A 19,743-nucleotide genomic window follows, 5' to 3' on the forward strand; every position below is an offset into this window, starting at 1 on the left:
TACTTGATGATACATGCCCAGCATGGTACTTAGTTTGCATATCACCTGACCATATAGACCTCTGGTCTTCTGTTTATTTCCATGTCTCTACGGTCTTATTTTTCTACAGAGCGATTTCAACCCTGTGATCACAGTTATCCTTTTTTTTTTCCCCTCCTCTAATTCCCCCAATTATGGTTACTGCTATACTCCTATTTTTCTCTGTTCTACTGTGCCCAGACCTGCATTTTATGCTTTACTACCGGGCAATAATCATTTGTACCATGTTATACGAATTGTATTATGTTGTAAATAAATTGCCCTACGGTACCTACTAATCTTGCGCGGAGACTAGGGATGGGCCAAACACCCCCCTGTTCGGTTCGCACCAGAACATCTCGAACAGGGAAAAAGTTCTAGCGAACATGCAAACTCTATTAAAGTCTATGGGACACAAACATAAAAAATCAAAAGTCCTAATTTTATAGGCTTTTATGCAAGTCATTGCCATAAAAAGTGTATGGGGACCCGGGTACTGCCCTGGGGGACATGTATCAATGCAAAAAAATTTTTTAAAAACGATCATTTTTACAGGAGCAGTGATTTTAATGATGCTTAAAGTGAAACAATAAAAATGAAAAATTCCTTTAAATATCGTATCTGGGGAGTCCCCTTAATGTGCCTGTAAAATAGCGCATCTGTACAATGTATGGAGCCAGCTGCAGCAATACTGACATTTCTAAAGGAAAAAATGTAATTTAAATTTGCTCAGGGCTGTAATGTATTGTTGGCTCCCAGCAATACAGATAGAAAAACATGAAAAAAAATAGTGTGGGGTCCCCCTCAAAATCCATACCAGACCCTTATCCGAGCATGCAGCCTGGCAGGACGGGATGAGGGGGGGACGAGTGAGCGCCCCCCCCCCCTCCTGAACCATACCAGGCCACTTGCCCTCAACATGGGGAGGGTGCTTTGGGGTGCAAGGGACAAGGGCCTCTTCCCAACAACCCTGGGCTGTGGTTGTGGGGGGCTGTGGGTGGGGAGCTTATTGGAATCTGGAAGCCCCCTTTAACAAAATGCTTACTCCTCTTCTGAGGCTACCCCCACCCCATGCCGTTCTTCATTTTTGACAGCTCTTTTACAGGCAAGGGTCTGGGCCACCAGGTTACGAGACCCAGTGGCACCACCCCCTTCTGCCACCCCTGAGCCATAATTGGCTAAATGGACCCTGCCTTTGGCCAATCATAGCTCTGACAGGACATTGTGCTGTGATTGGCCAAAACATACAGGTCAGGTGCATGCTTTGACCAATCATCAGCAATCAATGCACTGCAACAGCACAGTGCATTATGAGGCACTCATCGGCGGACGAACTTCCCACCGAGCACCCAAGCTCATGTTTCAGTTGAACTTACAGTCGGGTCCATAAATATTGGGACATCGACACAATTCTAATCTTTTTGGCTCTATACACCACCACAATGGATTTGAAATGAAACAAACAAGATGCTTTAACTGCAGACTTTCAGCTTTAATTTGAGGGTATTTACATCCAAATCAGATGAACAGTGTAGGAATTACAACAGTTTGTATATGTGCCTCCCACTTTTTAAGGGACCAAAAGTAATAAGACAGATTAACAATCATAAATCTAACTTTCACTTTTTAATACTTGGTTGCAAATCCTTTGCAGTCAATTACAGCCTGACGTCTGGAATGTATAGACATCACCAGATGCTGGGTTTCATCCCTGGTGATGCTCTGCCAGGCCTCTACTGCAACTGTCTTCGGTACCTGCTTGTTCTTGTCTTCAGCAAGTGAAATGCATGCTCAATCGGATTCAGGTCAGGTGATTGACTTGGCCATTGCATAACATTCCACTTCTTTCCCTTAAAAAACTCTTTGGTTGCTTTCGCAGTATGCTTCGGGTCATTGTCCATCTGCACTGTGAAGTGCCGTCCAATGAGTTCTGAAGCATTTGGCTGAATATGAGCAGATAATATTGCCCGAAACACTTCAGAATTCATCCTGCTGCATTTGTCAGCAGTCACATCATCAATAAATACAAGAGAACCAGTTCCATTGGCAGCCATACATGCCCATACCATGACACTACCACCACCATGCATCACTGATGAGGTGGTATGCTTTGGATCATGAGCAGTTCCTTTCCTTCTCCATACTCTTCTCTTCCCATCACTCTGGTACAAGTTGATCTTGGTCTCATCTGTCCATAGGATGTTGTTCCAGAACTGTGAAGACTTTTTTAGATGTTGTTTGGCAAACTCTAATCTGGCCTTCTTGTTTTTGAGGCTCACCAATGGTTTACATCTTGTGGTGAACCCTCTGTATTCACTCTGGTGAAGTCTTCTCTTGATTGGTGACTTTGACACACATACACCTACCTCCTGGAGAGTGTTCTTGATCTGGCCAACTGTTGTGAAGGGTGTTTTCTTCACCAGGGAAAGAATTCTTCGGTCATCCACCACAGTTGTTTTCCATGTTCTTCCGGGTCTTTTGGTGTTGCTGAGCTCACCGGTGCGTTTTTTCTTTTTAAGCATGTTCCAAACAGTTGATTTGGCCACACCTAATGTTTTTGCTATCTCTCTGATGGGTTTGTTTTGTTTTTTTTCAGCCTAATGATGGCTTGCTTCACTGATAGTGACAGCTCTTTGGATCTCATATTGAGAGTTGACAGCAACAGATTCCAAATGCAAATAGCACACTTGAAATTAACTCTGGACCTTTTATCTGCTCCTTGTAAATGGGATAATGAGGGAATAACACACACCTGGCCATGGAACAGCTGAGAGACAATTGTCCCATTACTTTTGGTCCCTTAAAAAGTGGAAGGCACATATACAAACTGTTGTAATTCCTACACCTTTCACCTGATTTGGAAGTAAATACCCTCAAATTAAAGCTGCAATTCTGCAGTTAAAGTACATCTTGTTTGTTTTATTTCAAATCCATTGTGGTGGTGTATAGAGCTAAAAAGATTAGAATTGTGCCGATGTCCCAATATTTATGGACCTGACTGTACATTTGACTCGAACATAGAGCCCGTCCCTAGCGAAGACATTGTTCTTGCATGACTATTGGGTCCCCAAACTGTAATTTGTACGCCTCTTTCTGCTGTTTATAGCTGTGGATTGGTGGTGAATTGCCGATTGGATTTATGGACACAAAATGTATTTGCTGTAACCTTTTTTCCTTTCATGGTATTGACATTTCTTACTTTAATAAAAAGAGGTTGTACAAAAAAAAACAACATTGTTACAAGTTCTTTCCTCACTGGTTTTCCTTTGTCATTTCAGTGTTAAGCTGGCCATACACTGAATAAAATTTTGCCAGTTCCAGTTCAGTAGGGACTAATCACATTTCAATCAGTGGCCATCCCTGCTCTACAGAATTATTTGAAGAAAAAAATAGCTGTCTGTGGTCAGCTTAGGTTTAAAGAATATGTTACCTCAAGATTTCGTATTCCTAAATGTGTCAGTTATATCATGTATGTTAAAAAGTGTCCTGTTCTGTTTGTATTGCTTCTTTTGTGTGAAATACCTGGTGATCCTGCCAGCCCCCCTGCTTTCCTATTTCAAATGACCACACTAGGCATGAGTGTACATCCATCTCAGCATGGTCAGTTTTCAGCCATTCACTGGGAAGATCAGTGTGCTGCTGTTTCTCCATCCCCAGCACTCCAAAGCCCCTTATGCTCAGCACATAGATTAGGTGATCACTTATACTCACGTATACTTAAGGATTTTTTTTTTTTTTATAGTTTGAAAAGCATCTTAACAGAAGTTTGCAATTAAAATAAAAACACCTTATAAAGGAATTTTATATGTGCTAATGTTTTTTAGGGTGCTTAGTTGTATATCTTCACAGTAGAATTAAATGACATTCACGAGAGTGTTCATTGATAAATGTTTTCAATGTCTTGATATAAGGATTGTACGGATTCTCCTAGCAGCAGAACAGATGTCCAACAAAGTGCACCAAACACCAAAGATATGTCAGATATGATTAGGTCAATGCAGGCTATCAAAATTGAAGAGCATCCATCTGCCAAGCTGGGTAAGGAGGGGATATGGAAAGTACATTTAAAAGAACTTGCAGATGAAATATACTGTATATATATAAATATATATATAACGGAATTTTTGTAAAATCTTACCTGTAAAATTCCTTTCTCTGAGTCCTCCGACAGTCGCCGCCTCCTCATATTCGTCACATATGGGGTATTAGACTTTGCTCCGAAGGAGTAGCTAGGCAACAGAATATGTTAACATTAAAGCTTTTAACATATCCCACCCTCAAGGGGTGGTCCCCTCAGTCAATACCCTCCTACTTCCTGCAACCATATCTCAGTTTCAGTGGAATAGCAGTAGAGTATACAACCAAACCCCAAAAGAGGGGCGGGGGCGGCGACTGTCGGAGGACTCAGAGAAAGGAATTTTACAGGTAAGATTTTACAAAAATTCCGTTTTCTCTTACGTCCTCCGACAGTCGCCGCCTCTTCATATTCGTCACATATGGGGACGTCCCAAAGCAGTGCAAACATGAGGGGTGGGAAACGCATCCGCGCCGAAAGGCAACGCAGTCTCCACATCAAAGAAAGGAACCTTACCAAAGGAAGGAACCCAGCTGGGCAACAGGAAAAAACAGGTGCTCAACAGGAGCAACAACCCAGGAGAAGACAAATAACCAGGGGATAAAAAACTTATCCCAACAGCCAGCGGTCCCCAACAAGGGACCCTAGGGAATTTCCGCACTAAGAACCTTGCGGCCAAAGGAAGCATCCGCCGATGCCTGAACATCTACTTTGTAGAATTTTGTGAAAGTGTGCACGGTCGACCAAGTCGCCGCCTTACACACCTGGGCTACAGAAGCCCCATGACGACAGGCCCAAGACGTACTCAGAGATCTAGTAGAGTGCGCCTTCACAGGCACAGGGGGAACCTTCCCCTGCAAGGCATAGGCCTGTTCAATGGTCTGTCTGATCCATTTGGCGATGGTAGAGGCCGACGCCGCCATGCCCTTCCGAGGACCCTCTGGAAGAACAAACAAGGAGTCCGTCTTTCGAAAAGACTCAGTCGATTTAAGGTAAACCCTTATCGCCCGAACAACATCCAAAGAATGTAAATCGCACCTCCTTTGGATGTTTAGGCTTCGCGCACAGCGAGGGCAAGACAATATCCTTATTAAGATGGAATTCCGAAACTCGCTTCGGAAGAAAAGAAGGATTAGGTCGCAAGACCACCTTATCCAAATGAACAACCAGATACGGAGACTTGCAGGACAAAGCCGCCAGCTCCGACACCCTGCGAGCCGAAGTGATCGCAACCAAAAAGGCGACTTTTTTGGACAACATAGAGAACGAGATCTCCCTGATCTGTTCAAAAGGAGCACGTTGTAACACAGAAAGAACGAGATTCAAGTCCCAAGGGGGCAGAGGATCCCTCCTAGGAGGAACCAGACGCCGCACTCCCTGAACAAAAGTGCCAACCAAGGAGTTGGAAGCCACGGGACGTTGAAACAGAACGGCCAGCGCAGACACCTGACCCTTTATCGTAGCCAGCGCCAAACGCTGATCGACACCCGTTTGAAGGAAGGACAGCACTCGGGAAACCGAGTACGTGTGGGTGAAAACCCCCTGGACTCACACCAGGCAAAATAGGCCTTCCAAGTACGGTAATAAACCTTCCCCGAGGAAGACTTCCTCGCGTTGATCAAGGTATGAACGACCTCTGGGGAGAGACCCTTCTCCTTCAGGACCTCGGTCTCAACAGCCAGGCCGTCAAAGCCAGCGACTGTAAAGCAGGATGGAATATCGGTCCTTGAGACAGGAGATCGTCTCGAAGAGGCAGACGCCACGGGGCGTCGACCGCCAGATTCACGAGGTCTGCGTACCAGGACCGGCGAGGCCAGTCCGGTGCCACAAGAATCACCGTGCTGCGTTCCGAGTGTAACCTGCGAAGGAACCTGGACAGCAACTGAATCGGTGGAAACGCGTACATCAGCCTGTACTGATGCCACGGGGCCACTAACGCGTCCGACGCGTCTGGCCGAGGGTCGCGCGTCCTTGCCACGAACCTTCTCACCTTGTTGTTGAGACGAGACGCGAACAGGTCCACATCTGGAAGACCCCACTTCGCGCACAACGTCTGGAAGACAGCCGGGTGGAGAGACCATTCCCCCTGATCCAGGGTCTGGCGACTCAGATAGTCCGCCTGCCAGTTCTCCACCCCCGGAATGTGAACCGCCGTTATCGCCGAGACATGAGTCTCGGCCCAAGACAGAATGTCGGCCACTTCTCGAGCCGCTCGGGCACTCCTGGTGCCCCCTTGGTGGTTGATGTAGGCCACCGCCGTGGCATTGTCCGTCTGCACCCGAACCGGGCAGCCCTGCAGCCGGTCCGTCCAGCGACGAAGACATAGATTTATCGCACGCAATTCCAGAATGTTGATCGGAAGGGAGGACTCCCCCTCCGACCAAGTCCCCTGGGCGGACAGAACGCCCAGAACACCACCCCAGCCCAACAGGCTGGCATCCGTGGTGATTACCGTCCACGAGATAGGACGAAACGACTTGCCCCCGGATACCAACGGGGACTGGAGCCACCACAGAAGGCCTCTCCTGGTGCGATGACTCAACGAGATTTGAAGATCCAGAGATTGAGGTCGCCCGTCCCGCATGGACAGGATCTCCGCTTGGAGACCCCGCGTGTGAAACTGGGCGAAGGGAATCGCCTCGAAGGCCGAGACCATCAATCCCAGACATCTCATGCACGTCCGCAGAGACGAGTGCGGAACGTCCCTGAGGGACCTGACTTCCTCCTGAAGAGTCCTGAGTTTGTCTTCCGGCAGGAAGACCTTCGCCTGCACCGAGTCCAGAATCATTCCCAGGTAGGGAAGACGAACCGACGGACTCAGTGTCGACTTTGGAAAATTTATCGTCCAACCAAACTCCTGCAGAGTTTGCATCGTGACAGGCAGGTCCTTCTCCAGACCCTGGCTGGTCGCAGACCGAACCAGAATGTCGTCCAGATACCCCAGGACAGAAATGCCCTGGGCCCTCAATAAGGCCAGAACCGGTGCAAGCACCTTGGTGAAGACCCGCGGAGCCGAGGCGAGACCAAAAGGCAACGCCACGAACTGGTAGTGATCCTCCGCAATGGCAAATCGAAGGTACCTCTGGTGACCCTCGAAAATGGGGATGTGAAGATACGCATCCTTCAAATCGATGGAGGCCATGAATTCCCCCGGAACCAGGGCAGCCACCACCGACCGCAGGGATTCCATGCGGAACTTGCGAACCCGCACAGAGCGGTTCAGAGCCTTCAAGTCCAGAATTGGACGAACCTTGCCCTCCTTTCTGGGCACGATGAACAGATTGGAATAAAACCCCCGAAATCTGTCCCGATGAGGCACCGGAACTACCACTCCCTGAGCCCTCAGGTCCCGCACCGCCAGGTGCAGGTCCCGTAAACGCTCCGGAGACAGTTGAAGATTTGAGGGAAAAAATCTGCTCTCCGGCCGAGAGAGAAACTCGATCTTGTAACCAGATCGAACGATCTCCTGAACCCATCTGTCCCGCACGCGGGCCAACCAGGGCTGAAGAAAACCGAGCAAGCGTCCCCCCACCCCAAAACCGGGTGAGGGCGCCCCTTCAGGCCGCACTGTTATGGGCTGCGGAACCGGATTGACCGGACTTCTGTTTCCCAGACCAGGGATTCTTCTGAGAGCCTTGACCTTTGAACGGTTTGCCCTTGTAGTGCGACCGAAAGGCACGAAAGGACCCCTGAGGGGGCTGAAAATTAGCATGCTTCTTCCCAGAAGCCCCCTTAGCCTTGGGGAAATGGGGCAAGAGAGTGCTCTTACCTCCGGTGATCCCCTTAATCAACACATCCAAGGACTCCCCAAAAAGGCGAGACCCATCATAAGGCAGATTGGCTAAGGTCTTACGTGAAGACTGGTCCACCGACCAACATTTCAACCAAACCAGGCGGCGAGACAACACCGCCACGCTGTGCACACGTGCAGCCAACGGGACTAGGTCCAAGTCCGCATCACACAGATACATGACACCCTGGTGGATTTGATCCACCATATCCAGGGTCGCCGGCGAGGCCGAATCGGCCACTAGGACGCGCCTAAGCATCTGCGTCCAACTTGCGACCGCCTGGGCTGCCATGAGAGAGGCAAACAGAGCCTTAAGCATAGAACCCGTAACAGAATAAGTATGACGGGCAAGAGACTCCAATCTCCTATCCGTGGCATCACGGAACACAGGGGAATCCTCTGCAGGAATCGCAGTGGATTTGTTTAAAACCGCAATTGCGTGATCCACTGGGGGTGGCACACACCACCTTTCATCAGTGGAAGGCGAGAAAGGATAACGCAGCTTGAACCTACTAGGTACAGCAAAAGGTTTGCGCAGATTGCGCCATTGTTCCTTAACAGCGCGCTGAAAATCATCATTGCAGGGAAAAACCTGCGGCGTCCTGCGTTTTCTCTGCGTCCCATAAGCCGCCAAGGCAGCGGGGGGACACACTTCATCCTGCAAACGCAGCGTTTGCTTTATGGAAGCAATCAATTCATCCATGATTGCAAGCACTTCAGGCGAGCCAGGGGGAGAATTATCAACCCCTTCAACATCAGCCTCCACCTCGGACCCCACTAGATCCAGGGAGGAGCGGGACCCCGATAAGGAGGCCCCCGCCATAACAGCCCCATCACCTTCACCCTCAGAATCAGAGGAAAGAGCAACTCTGGGTCTTTTAGTAGATTGAGCAGCCACCAGCATCTGCACCTGAGCAGCAAGGCCAGCCACAATAGTGGCTAAATCCCCCCCTGGGGGGGAAACAGCGGTCCCCTGGCTTTCCACCAAGGCGGTAGGAAATTTGCCCTCCTGAGAATCCATTGCCCCTATAACAAATGCCGGATAATAAAGGGTTAACTGCCCCTTTAACAAGCGCGGCGAGCGCAGCCCACCGCACCACACACAAGCACAACGAGACCCCCACAGGGACAATAAAACTGACACAGGCAATGGATAGGAAGGATATAACCTGAGGAGACCCTCGCCGCTGCTGCTGCCTCGATCGGTGTCCCTGGAGAAGAGGAAGTGATGCTGCCAGGGCGCTCTATGAAAGCCTATGGGAGGCTACAAGAAAATGGCCGCCATGCATGTAGAACATGCGGCCGGAGCGAGTGTAGGCAAAATGGCGCCGTTTGGCGCCGAAACCGCCGCTCCACAGTACAGTAATGCACACATGTCATCCATGTATAAAAAAACATGTCAGATCGCCGCAGCGATCGCTGTATAATGCCCAAACATGCCACAAAACATGCCCCACAGCACACAGCTTCTCACACTGACAAAGCTGACACACACAGTGTCACACAGCTCCCCCCCCCCCTTGCAGCCCACAGCATGCAGCCGAGAGATAGGGAGACAAACAGTGTGAATAGAGGCAGGTTACACAGTCCCAGACTGACACCCCCCCAGACAGACAGGTCCCCACATAGATACACTTACCTCACAGTGGCGTGGGGGACCCGCACAGGCGAACAAGCCGCTGCACATGAGGCAGGGAGAGTCGCATGCAAGACGCACAGAATGGGGGTTAAGAAACCGCACAGCGTCCAGTGAGGTAGCCACCTCACCAATCATCCCTGCACCGAACAGGGATGGGTCGTTCACTGTGCCAGGAGCGTTACCTGGCTGAACGCTCGATGGCAGGCTGGGAAGCCACTGACCCACGACCTGCGACCAGGGGGATCAGCCCGAGACCCAGCCCGCATGATCCTCTTCATCCGAAGAACTAACTAATGCTGACAAAAGAACAGCTAAGTAAAGGTAGAGAGAAAACTCAAACAAAAAATCAAAAAAGAAGAAAGAGTCTGGGGCACAAAGCCCCAGCACAGAGAGAGCCAGCCACTCCTGACAAGCTAGACATTGAAACTGAGATATGGTTGCAGGAAGTAGGAGGGTATTGACTGAGGGGACCACCCCTTGAGGGTGGGATATGTTAAAAGCTTTAATGTTAACATATTCTGTTGCCTAGCTACTCCTTCGGAGCAAAGTCTAATACCCCATATGTGACGAATATGAAGAGGCGGCGACTGTCGGAGGACGTAAGAGAAATATATTTTTCTTTTCATGTGACAACACTGAAGAAATTACACTTTGCTACAATGTGAAGTTGTGAGTGTACAGCTTGTATAACAGTGTAAATTTGCTGTCCCCTCAAAATAACTCAACACACAGCCATTAATGTCTAAACCTCTGGCAACAAAAGTGAATAACCCCTAAGTAAATAATGTCCGAATTGGGCCCAAAAAGTCAATATTTTGTGTGGCCACTAATATTTTCTAGCACTGCCTTAATCCTCTTGGGCATGGAGTTCACCAGAGCTTCACAGATTGCCACTGGAGTCCTCTTCCACTGAGGGGCGGATCCAGAGTCTAATCTCAGGATGGGCACTGCCAGAAAATAGGGTGTTGCTTACAGAACTATCTTTAACGTATCATACAGTCCTAACCTTGTTTAAAACAATGACACACTTTGTGGTCACATGACTGCATAGGCGATAGCAACCAGTGCAGTGGGCAGTAGAGGCCAGGCCAGCGGCACGGTGGTGCATCAGCAAGAGGGTCTCTTTCGGCGCCGCTACTTGCCTGCTGTTGATTCTAAATTCTGATTGTGACAGAGAGACTCAAGAGTCAGTAAGATTTTCGGGGGGGGGGGTGTAATTGCCTCGTTGCCCCCCCCCCCCCTGGATCCGCCCCTGCTTCCACTCCTCCACAACGACATTAAGGAGCTGGTGGATGTGAGAGACCTTGCACTCCTCCACCTTCCGTTTGAGAATGCCCCACAGATGCTCAATAGGGTTTAGATCTGGAGAAGGGAGGGGATCGTGCTCTACTTCAGTATGTCACAGTACATGTTGGCATTCATGGTTCCCTCAATGAACTGTAGCTCCCCAGTGCCGGCAGCACTCATGCAGCCCCAGATCATGAAACTCCCACCACCATTCTTGACAGTAGGCAAGACACACTTGTCTTTGTACTCCTCACCTGGTTGCCGCCACACATGCTTGATACCATCTGAACCAAATAAGTTTATCTTGGTCCCATCAGATCACAGGACATGGTTCCAGTAATCCATGTCATTAGTCTGCTTGTCTTCAGCAAACTGTGGGCTTTCTTTTGCATCATCTTTAGAAGAAGCTTCCTTCTGGGACGACAGCCATGCAGACCAATTTGATGCAGTGTGCGGCGTATGGTATGAGCACTGACAGGCTGACCCCCCACCCCTTCAACCTCTGCAGCAATGCTGGCAGCACTCATACATTTATTTGCCAAAGACAACCTCTGGATATGACGCTGAGCACGTGCACTCAACCTCTTTGGTTGACCATAGCGAGGCCTGTTCTAAATGGAACCTGTCCTGTTAAACCGCTGTATGGTCTTGGCCACCATGCTGCAGCTCAGTTTCAGGGTCTTGCCAATCTCCTTTTAGCCTAGGCCATCTTTATGTAGAGCAACAATTCTTTTTTCAGATCCTCAGAGAGTTATTTGCCATGAGGTGTCACGTTAAACTTCCAGTCTGAGTGAGAGAGAGAGCGATAACCCCAAATTTATCACACCTGAGACCTTGAAACACTAACAAGTCACATGACACTGGGGAGGGAAAATTGCTAATTGGGCCCAATTCTGACATTTTCACTTAGGGGTGTACTCACTTTTGTTGCCAGAAGTTTAGACATTAATGGCTGTGTGTTGAGTTATTTTGAGGAGACAGCAAATTTACACTGTTATACAAGCTGTACACTCACTACTTTACATTGTAGCAAAGTGGCATTTTTTCAGTGTTGTAATATGAAAATATATAATAAAATATTTATAAAAATGTGAAGATACTGTGTATATATATATATATATATATATACCGTATATGCCGGCGTATAAGACGACTGGGAGTATAAAAGACGACCCCCTAATATTCAAGTTAAAACATAGGTTTTGGGCTATATTCGCCGTATAAGACTACCCCCCTACCCCATGATGGGGTCTTGTCTAGCAGCCATTTACACCCACTAATCAGACAGGAGTATAAAGTGTGAACTGTAAGAGGAAGAGGACTCCAGGTATAGGACTACTAAGCTCGCCCAAAACGAACATTCCTAATCTATCAGCCCGCTGGGGGTGTGGTACTACTGTATGTACCGAAACTTCGGATATATACAGTATACTGTGCTATGCCAATCACGGTGAGTGATGTATTCTATTAATGAATACAAAGCCTGCTCAGAGTGGCGGAATCAGAGAGGCAGGCTGATAATGTTACAACCTCTGACTCAACCAATCTGAGCTGGCTTTGTATTTACTAATAGAATACATCGTTCACCATGATTGGCTCAGCATAGTATACTGTATGTAGCCAAAGCTACGGTACATGCAGTATTACCACACATCCGGCGGGCTGACAGATTAGGAACGTTTGTTTTGGGCCAGCTTGGTAGTCCTAAACCTGGAGTTCTCTGAGGTTCACATTTTATACTCGGCGTATAAGACAACCCCCACCCCGATTTTTGGGGGGTGTTTTTTAAGGTTAAAAAGCCGTCTTATACGGCAGCATATACGGTATATATTACAAACACAGTACTGTAATTTACCAAAGAACTATACAGTAATTCACCTGAACCCTTTTTGACAAATTATAGCAATATGATTAAATAATTTTCCCTTGCAGAGGCTGTACCTTCAAAAAACCATGCCATTGGTCATCTAAGAGGAGGTTCTAGCCAGCGTTTTCCATCAGCAAACCAACCAAGGACAAATGTATGTAAAAAAACACATCTCTGGTATAACATATGGTAGATCAGGAAAGCGTTGCTCCACCCAAAATTATTAGTATAATGTTCGATGGACCCTTCATAGGTAGATCATCTAGGGCAGTGATGGCGAACCTTGGCACCCCAGATGTTTTGGAACTACATTACCCATAACGCTCAACTACACTGCAGAATGCATGAGCATCATGGGAAATGTAGTTCCAAAAACATCTGGGGTGTCAAGATTAGCCATCACTGATCTAGGGCTTCTTATGTTTCTTGAGGCCACAAGTGGTAAAATATCTGTGTTCTCAAGCCTGAACATTGCTGCACAGACTTCCTTTCTACAGTATACAAATGCACTTAGAACACTTAATGGAATCCTGCTATTTTAGATGCTATAAGTGTGATGAACTGAAGCGTATTGCTAGGCAAAACCCCTTTTAGTTGTTTAGTGAGTGGGGAAGGGTTAGACCCTCTGTCAAATAGTGTCATTGTCCACTTTGGGGGATATTTGTCCCTCTATTTGTACTGTGATCACAGAGAAAGAAAGTAAGGGGAAATTCAAAATTGTAGAGTTGTTCTCATAACAAGAAGTAAGGGGAAATCTTCCAATGGGGACACATATTCTGGGGACCGCTAAGAGGGGAATTACCCCCACTTTGGAAGATTTCCTCTAACCTATTTTGCATCTCTGGGACAAAAGGTAAAGGGAAATGTCCTCAAATGGTACACAGACAACAAAGAAAAATCTGGACAGTGATTGTAACCCTTCCCTTTTTCGATTTAACCAGATAACAATAATAGATACAGTAGATACTTTTAGTCACTCTATTGAACACCATTAAAACACATTTTATTATACTATAGAATTATTATGTAGCTTGATTAATGCTTTGTCTTTTAAATCCAGGTCATTAATCATGGACCAGGTACTTCAAATTACAGGACAGGTAACCTTTCATATAATTTATACATGCAGCAGCGCACTGATTAATCCTGCACCTAAAAATACCAGTATACATAACAGAACATTGTCATAAAATTAGCTAACAATAAACCAAAATGAAACTACTGAATGCATAATGTTTAGTGAATTCACCTTCTAGTGTTTTTTCTCCAACCTTAACTGCAAATATAGCAGCTGCAGTATGGTTGCTTGCACCACATCTGGTCTTGGTCTTTAATTCCATATTTTAAAAAAAAATTTAACTTTAAATGGAATCCTGTCATGAACAAAATATGGGGACAGCTATTTCTGCATTTCTTCCAAAAAAAATAATTCTGATATCAATATTTTAAGTCACTGACATGGAACAAGTGTACTGTCAGGGAAGTCAGAACTCCTGATCTGTGTACTTGCTACAGGTCAGGGACTGAAGAAGCAGCCAGAGGAACATAGTGGCAGCAATTCAACAAGGTTTTCATGGGAAGATGTCACCAACAGCACCCTTCCATAATTCTCTTATGTCCCCTTTCTATTCAGTATGTGTCAGAGTTTGGTAAATATTAAAGAATAATCCCAGGCATGGGTATGTAGTACATATCTTCAATGGTCCAGCTTGGGCAAATGGGACTATGTATATGTAGCTCCACCCCCGTAAGAGCCACTGGAAGATGACTGACCCCAAAGGGTGCCATGCCCTTGCAAGCCTCCTGACACCTCTGACACCCTGGGTTGGAGCATACACTATATTACCAAAAGTATTGGGACGCCTGGCTTTACACGCACTTGAACTTTAATGGAATCCCAGTCTTAGTGTGTAGGGTTCAATATAGAATTGGCCCACCCTTTGCAGCTCTACCAGCTTCAACTCTTCTGGGAAGGCTGTCCACAAGGTTTAGGAGTGTGTCTGGGAATGTTTGACCATTCTTCCAGAAGTACATTTGCGGAGAGCACTGACATCAACCCAATAGAAAACCTTTGGGATGAATTAGAGCAGAGACTGCAAGCCATGCGCTTCTGGAAGAATGGTCAAACATTCCCATAGACACCCTCCTAAACCTTGTGAAAAGTCTTCCCAGAAGAGTTGAATCTGTTATAGCTGCAAAGGGTGGGCCAACTCAATATTGAACCCTACCGACTAAGACTGGGATGCCGTTAAAGTCCATGTGTATTTAAAGGCAGGCGTCCCAATACTTTTGGTAACATAGTGTATTTCAAAGTGATAGAACAAGTACACAGACACCAGACTGTAGCAAGGTAACAGGTATTTTACTTAAGTTTCTTGAAGCAGATAAGAACAAGAGTGACTTAGGCAGATATCTTTCAGTGGTAAACTCTTACTCTTGGTAAATATGCCAAGGGTATGCAATGCAAAAAAAATCACAATAGGTAAAACAGTGGTTACCAGTAGGTCCTGAGAAAACCTATGACCCCCAGATCTAAAAGGGAAAATGACTTTTTATGTCAGATTGCTCCCTCAAAATCCTGATGCCATGGGCCCAAAATGTTTGTGACACAATTAATAAACAACAAGTCATGCAATAATTCATTTCTGAGTAGAGTTCCTCTTAATATGTGCAGATATTTTGCACAGAGGGGAGGAGGGGGGGAGAAGAGGAGAGTGGAGAAGTCCTTGTGATGCAGATGTTAAGTTTCTTCAGCTAGCTCAACAAGGGCTCAGAAGGATCGCTGTGCAATGGTGACCAGCAACTGAAAATAGCATTTGCAAAGTGTTCCCTTTTAAAAGCTTTAATGTAAAGAGATGGGATAAAGGTGTCCGCATGCAGTGTCTTAGTAGGGTGTACACAAGGTGGGCTTCTGCCTGCTCACCAATCCTGATGCTACCAAGGCTCAAGGAAATAGGATGTCCTAAAACAGGCTCTTGAAGAAACTGCAACCAGTGAAGGGTGCCTGGCCGTGCAACTGGCGACGCTGGTATTCAGCTGGGTCTGTAACTGTGACAATGAGAATGACCCCTGACAGTCACTCTGCTGAAATGGAGCTGGCAATAGTGGATCTGCTCACTCACTTGCTTGAGACTCTCCAGGCCGCCTAGGCTGCACCACCTTAACACATCCCCCAGAGCGGCTGGGTCCCTTCTCTGAGCTGAAGGCCATGGTCCCAAAAGAAAAACTCTTCCCCAGGAACAGGCTCTTTATGTCCTCACCCAGCATTCTGCTCTCTCTCTCAGCCGGCTGAAACTTGTAGTTTGCAGCAGTCTGGCTCCAATGCAAATCCAGGCTCCTTAAGACCACATATCCCACGATCCCCTGCTCTCAGCTGTGGTCGCTGCTTGTTCTGCATTCAGAAAATGATGACACAGTGTCCAGGCTGAGCACTAGAGGGAAATAGGCTCAATGCAGCTGGTGTTACAGAATGTCCCACGACACAAGCAAAGTTAGCCAGCACCTGGCTACATATTTACCATACCTGGCTGATATCCCTGGAAGCTGGAAATCACTGAAATAGGCACCGCTATTCCAGTGATCTCCACTTGCTTCTGGGTTCCGCACTGAGTGGCTGCACTTCTGCTTACTGAACACAGGAGGTCAGCTGCTTGGCACCATTCAGAGAAAGCTTTGCATTTTCTTAATAAATGCAAAGTGCTCTCCGATTGGTTGAAGTGGAGATGTGACATCATGCTCTCTGCCTCATCTCCATCCGGATAAGAAAAAGATGGGTGTCTTTGAATGAACGCTATTATGTAAACCTTACAGATTTTTTAAACATCAGGGATTATATCATTTTAGTGTTGTGTCAATATGGCCTTCAGTGGCCATCAAAAACTTAAAGGCTAAGTTCACCTTTTTTTTTTTTTCTAAATTCCATATCCCCTATGAACGAATATGTAGTACCAATAGTCAGTGCTGTATTTTGGCCTAGGCCCACAAGGCCCAGGCCTAGGGCGGCACTTGGCAGGGAGGCAGCAAAAAAGCTGCTCCCTGCACGAAAAAAAAAACAGCCTCCTCTCGAATCCCACAAGAAAAGGGTCTCCACCAGCTTGCGCTACACTTTTAGTATAGTGCCAGTCTTATGGGGCGAGTTGAGCCAGAGGGCAGGGTTCAGGAGGCAAATCAGTCTGGCACCCTCATAAAGCGGTCACACTGCTCCCTGCCAGTATGATAATACCGGCAAGTGAGGACATTCGGACACACCGCAGGCTGCCGATCACACTTAGTACATCGGGCCTGATGGCTGCCAATGCTAATAAGTGTGGCACTGCAGCCTAATACTCCACCTATTGCCCCCCCCACCCCAAAACACCTTGCCCCCATGTTGTACAGGGACAAGGGCCTCTTCCTGACAACCCTGGGCTATGGTTGTTGGGGTCTGCGGGTAGGGGCTTATCGGAATCTGTAAGCCCCCTATAACAAGGGAAGCCCCCAGATCCCAGGCCCCCCCAAGCTAAATGGATACATCGTACCCATACTCATTCACCAAAAAAGTGTAAAAAAGTAACCACAGGAAACAGTTTTTGACAAGTAGTTTATTAAAAAGAAAAAAAAAATAGTGTCCCTCGATGTAAATCCATCGCCCACCGAACCCGAAAAATGGAAAAAAATTAAAAAACGCTTTACCTCCCAAAAGAGTACCTGCCATATGCCTGATCTTCAGCTTTGACAGTTCTTTTATAGGCATGGTAGCCTCTAAGGAGGCAAAGCGTTTTTAATTTTTTTTCTATTTTTCGGGTTCGGCTGGCATTGTGATTGACGATGAATGCTATTTTTTTTTTATTTATTTTTTTTTTAATAAAAGACTTGTCAAAAACTGTTTCCTGTGGTTTTTACGTTTTCACACTTTTTTGATGAATGAGTAGGGATACGATGTACCCGATACCCATTCACATAGAGGGGGGGCCGGAATCTGGGGGGCACCCCAAAGCACCCTCTCTATGTTGAGGGCAAGCAGCCTGGTATGGTACAGGAGGGCGGGGGCGCTCGCTCAGCCCCCCCCCCCCTTTCCTTTCCTGGCCTACCAGGCTGCATGCTAGAATAAAAGTCTGGGATTTTTGGGGGGGACCCCATGCCATTTTTTTTTTTTTTTTTAATTTTTGCATGGAGTTCCCCTTAAAATCTATACCAGTCCCAAAGGGCCTGGTATAGATTTTGGGGGAGACCCCATGCCATTTTCTTTTTATATATATATATAATTCTGTCATAGGGTTCCTCTTAACCACTTAAATACAGGGCACTTTCACCCCCTGTCCAGACCAATTTTCAGCTTTCTGTGCTCATTGCCATCTATGGGAAATATTGGTCTGCTTGGCATGGCACTTCTCTCTGTCTTTAACATTAACGTCTATGGGAGATATTGGTCAGCTTGACATGGCACTGCTCACAAGCCTTAGGTGACAGGGACACCAAATTTGGGGAGCACCAAGAGGGGACCCAGGACTACAACATATCTATACATTTTAAAAGGGGTGTATGACTGTACACTGCACTGACTGAACACACTATCCACTAACTACCAGCCTAATCTCTATTGTCACACATTATACACGACTGCCGTGTAAGCAGCAGCCTTATCTAGTGTGGGGTGTGGATTTAGCCCCTGAGCCATGATTGGCCAAAGGCACTCTGCCTTTGGCCAATCATGGCTCTCACAGTACATTGTGCAGTGATTGGTCAAAGCATACAGGACAAGTGCATGCTTTGGACAATCATCAGCAATCAAGCGCAGTGCATTATCGGGCGCTCATGGAGCGCCGAGCTCCCGATTTGTTTGTGTGTTCAGCGAGCGCATGTACCAGTATATACATACCTTGAATACAACCAGGCACAGCCATTTATGTGTATGTTGCTGTACACTGTACCTAGGCTTTCCAAGAAAGGAATTACACCAGAATTTACATTGCATGGGCTCAGGGCACCCCTGAGTCCCGAGAGTTTGAGTTTTGTCTGTTCAGTACATTGTCCTATTTTTCTTTCACAGGGAATGAAAGAAACCCTCAGAGCCAGTATAGAGGACAATTTAACCCCAATCAAGGACAAACACTCCAACAAGGGCAAGCGGTAAGAGGACAGTCACATTTTCAGTGCATAGTAAGTCTCTGGAATCCAATCCACTTTTATGTATAGATGTCTGTATGCACAGGACTACAAACTTGGTTCAATCTTATAATTTAATCCTATAATTTAAAATCAGAAAGAAAACAAAGTCTTTATTGCCTGCTCTTATGGAAAAAGCAAAAAGGATGGGGGATCTAAAATCTTTTATTCTAACCTATTTACCAGACATTTTCCCATTATATCAGGCTATAGCTATACCAGGCATTATCTGCCTAGGGGGACTGCAGTAACTGTAAAGGTTTGGGATAAGTGAGGATTTTTATATATTGCAGGAATTATTTCTCAATAATTTAATAATAGACCCTATTTCTTTTTTTCAATCCAGCGATTTAGTCAAAGAACAAATTCTCCAGTTTACAGGACAGGTAATCTTTCATCTTTTAAATATACAGTACATGTGTGTGTGCATTCGGTACATTTTATTGAAGTCTCAACCTGAATACTTCATTGGTAAAATATCAAATATTAAAGTGGTATTAAACTCAAAAGCAAAAATGTAATATATTGCAGTTTACCAATCATTAGACAGGGTGGCTGCATTTGTTTTCTTTTTTTAAGCTTTTTATTCTCTGTTTTCTGTTTCAATCTTTTTATTCAGTTTTCAAAATAACAGGAAGGCCCGTTTGACATTTGTGCGACCTAAAAGTCGCCCTATTTTGCCGCAAGTTTGATGTGATTTTGACTGGACTTGAAGCAATGCCTATGTAATCTTGAGGTCTGTGGACCTCAAAACGCATCAAAGTCGGCCATAGTGTAGTGACTACTTTGAAGTTGCCGCAACTTGAAGTCGCACAGATATGAACGGTACTCATTGGAACTCATGGAGTACGACTTGTCATGCGACTTTGCAGTCCCAAGTCGCAGGACAAGTGCACAAGTGTGAAAGGGGCCTAAAAGCGTTA

General features: G+C 46.4%; 1 protein-coding gene across 1 annotated transcript in view; it reads left to right on the forward strand.

The window, feature by feature from the left end:
• Positions 1-19,743, forward strand: part of RIPK3 (receptor interacting serine/threonine kinase 3) — a 94,735-nt gene that overhangs the window by 60,223 nt on the left and 14,769 nt on the right. Inside the window, exons 9-13 of the mRNA XM_082244632.1 lie at positions 3,930-4,056; positions 12,742-12,830; positions 13,737-13,776; positions 18,705-18,784; positions 19,167-19,206. Coding sequence (XP_082100758.1) covers positions 3,930-4,056; positions 12,742-12,830; positions 13,737-13,776; positions 18,705-18,784; positions 19,167-19,206 — 376 coding nt within the window. The remainder of the gene's footprint in view (positions 1-3,929; positions 4,057-12,741; positions 12,831-13,736; positions 13,777-18,704; positions 18,785-19,166; positions 19,207-19,743) is intronic.

This window comes from Pelophylax lessonae, assembly GCF_965119305.1.
Source record: "Pelophylax lessonae genome assembly, chromosome: 1".
NCBI classification, from domain to species: Eukaryota; Metazoa; Chordata; class Amphibia; order Anura; family Ranidae; genus Pelophylax; species Pelophylax lessonae.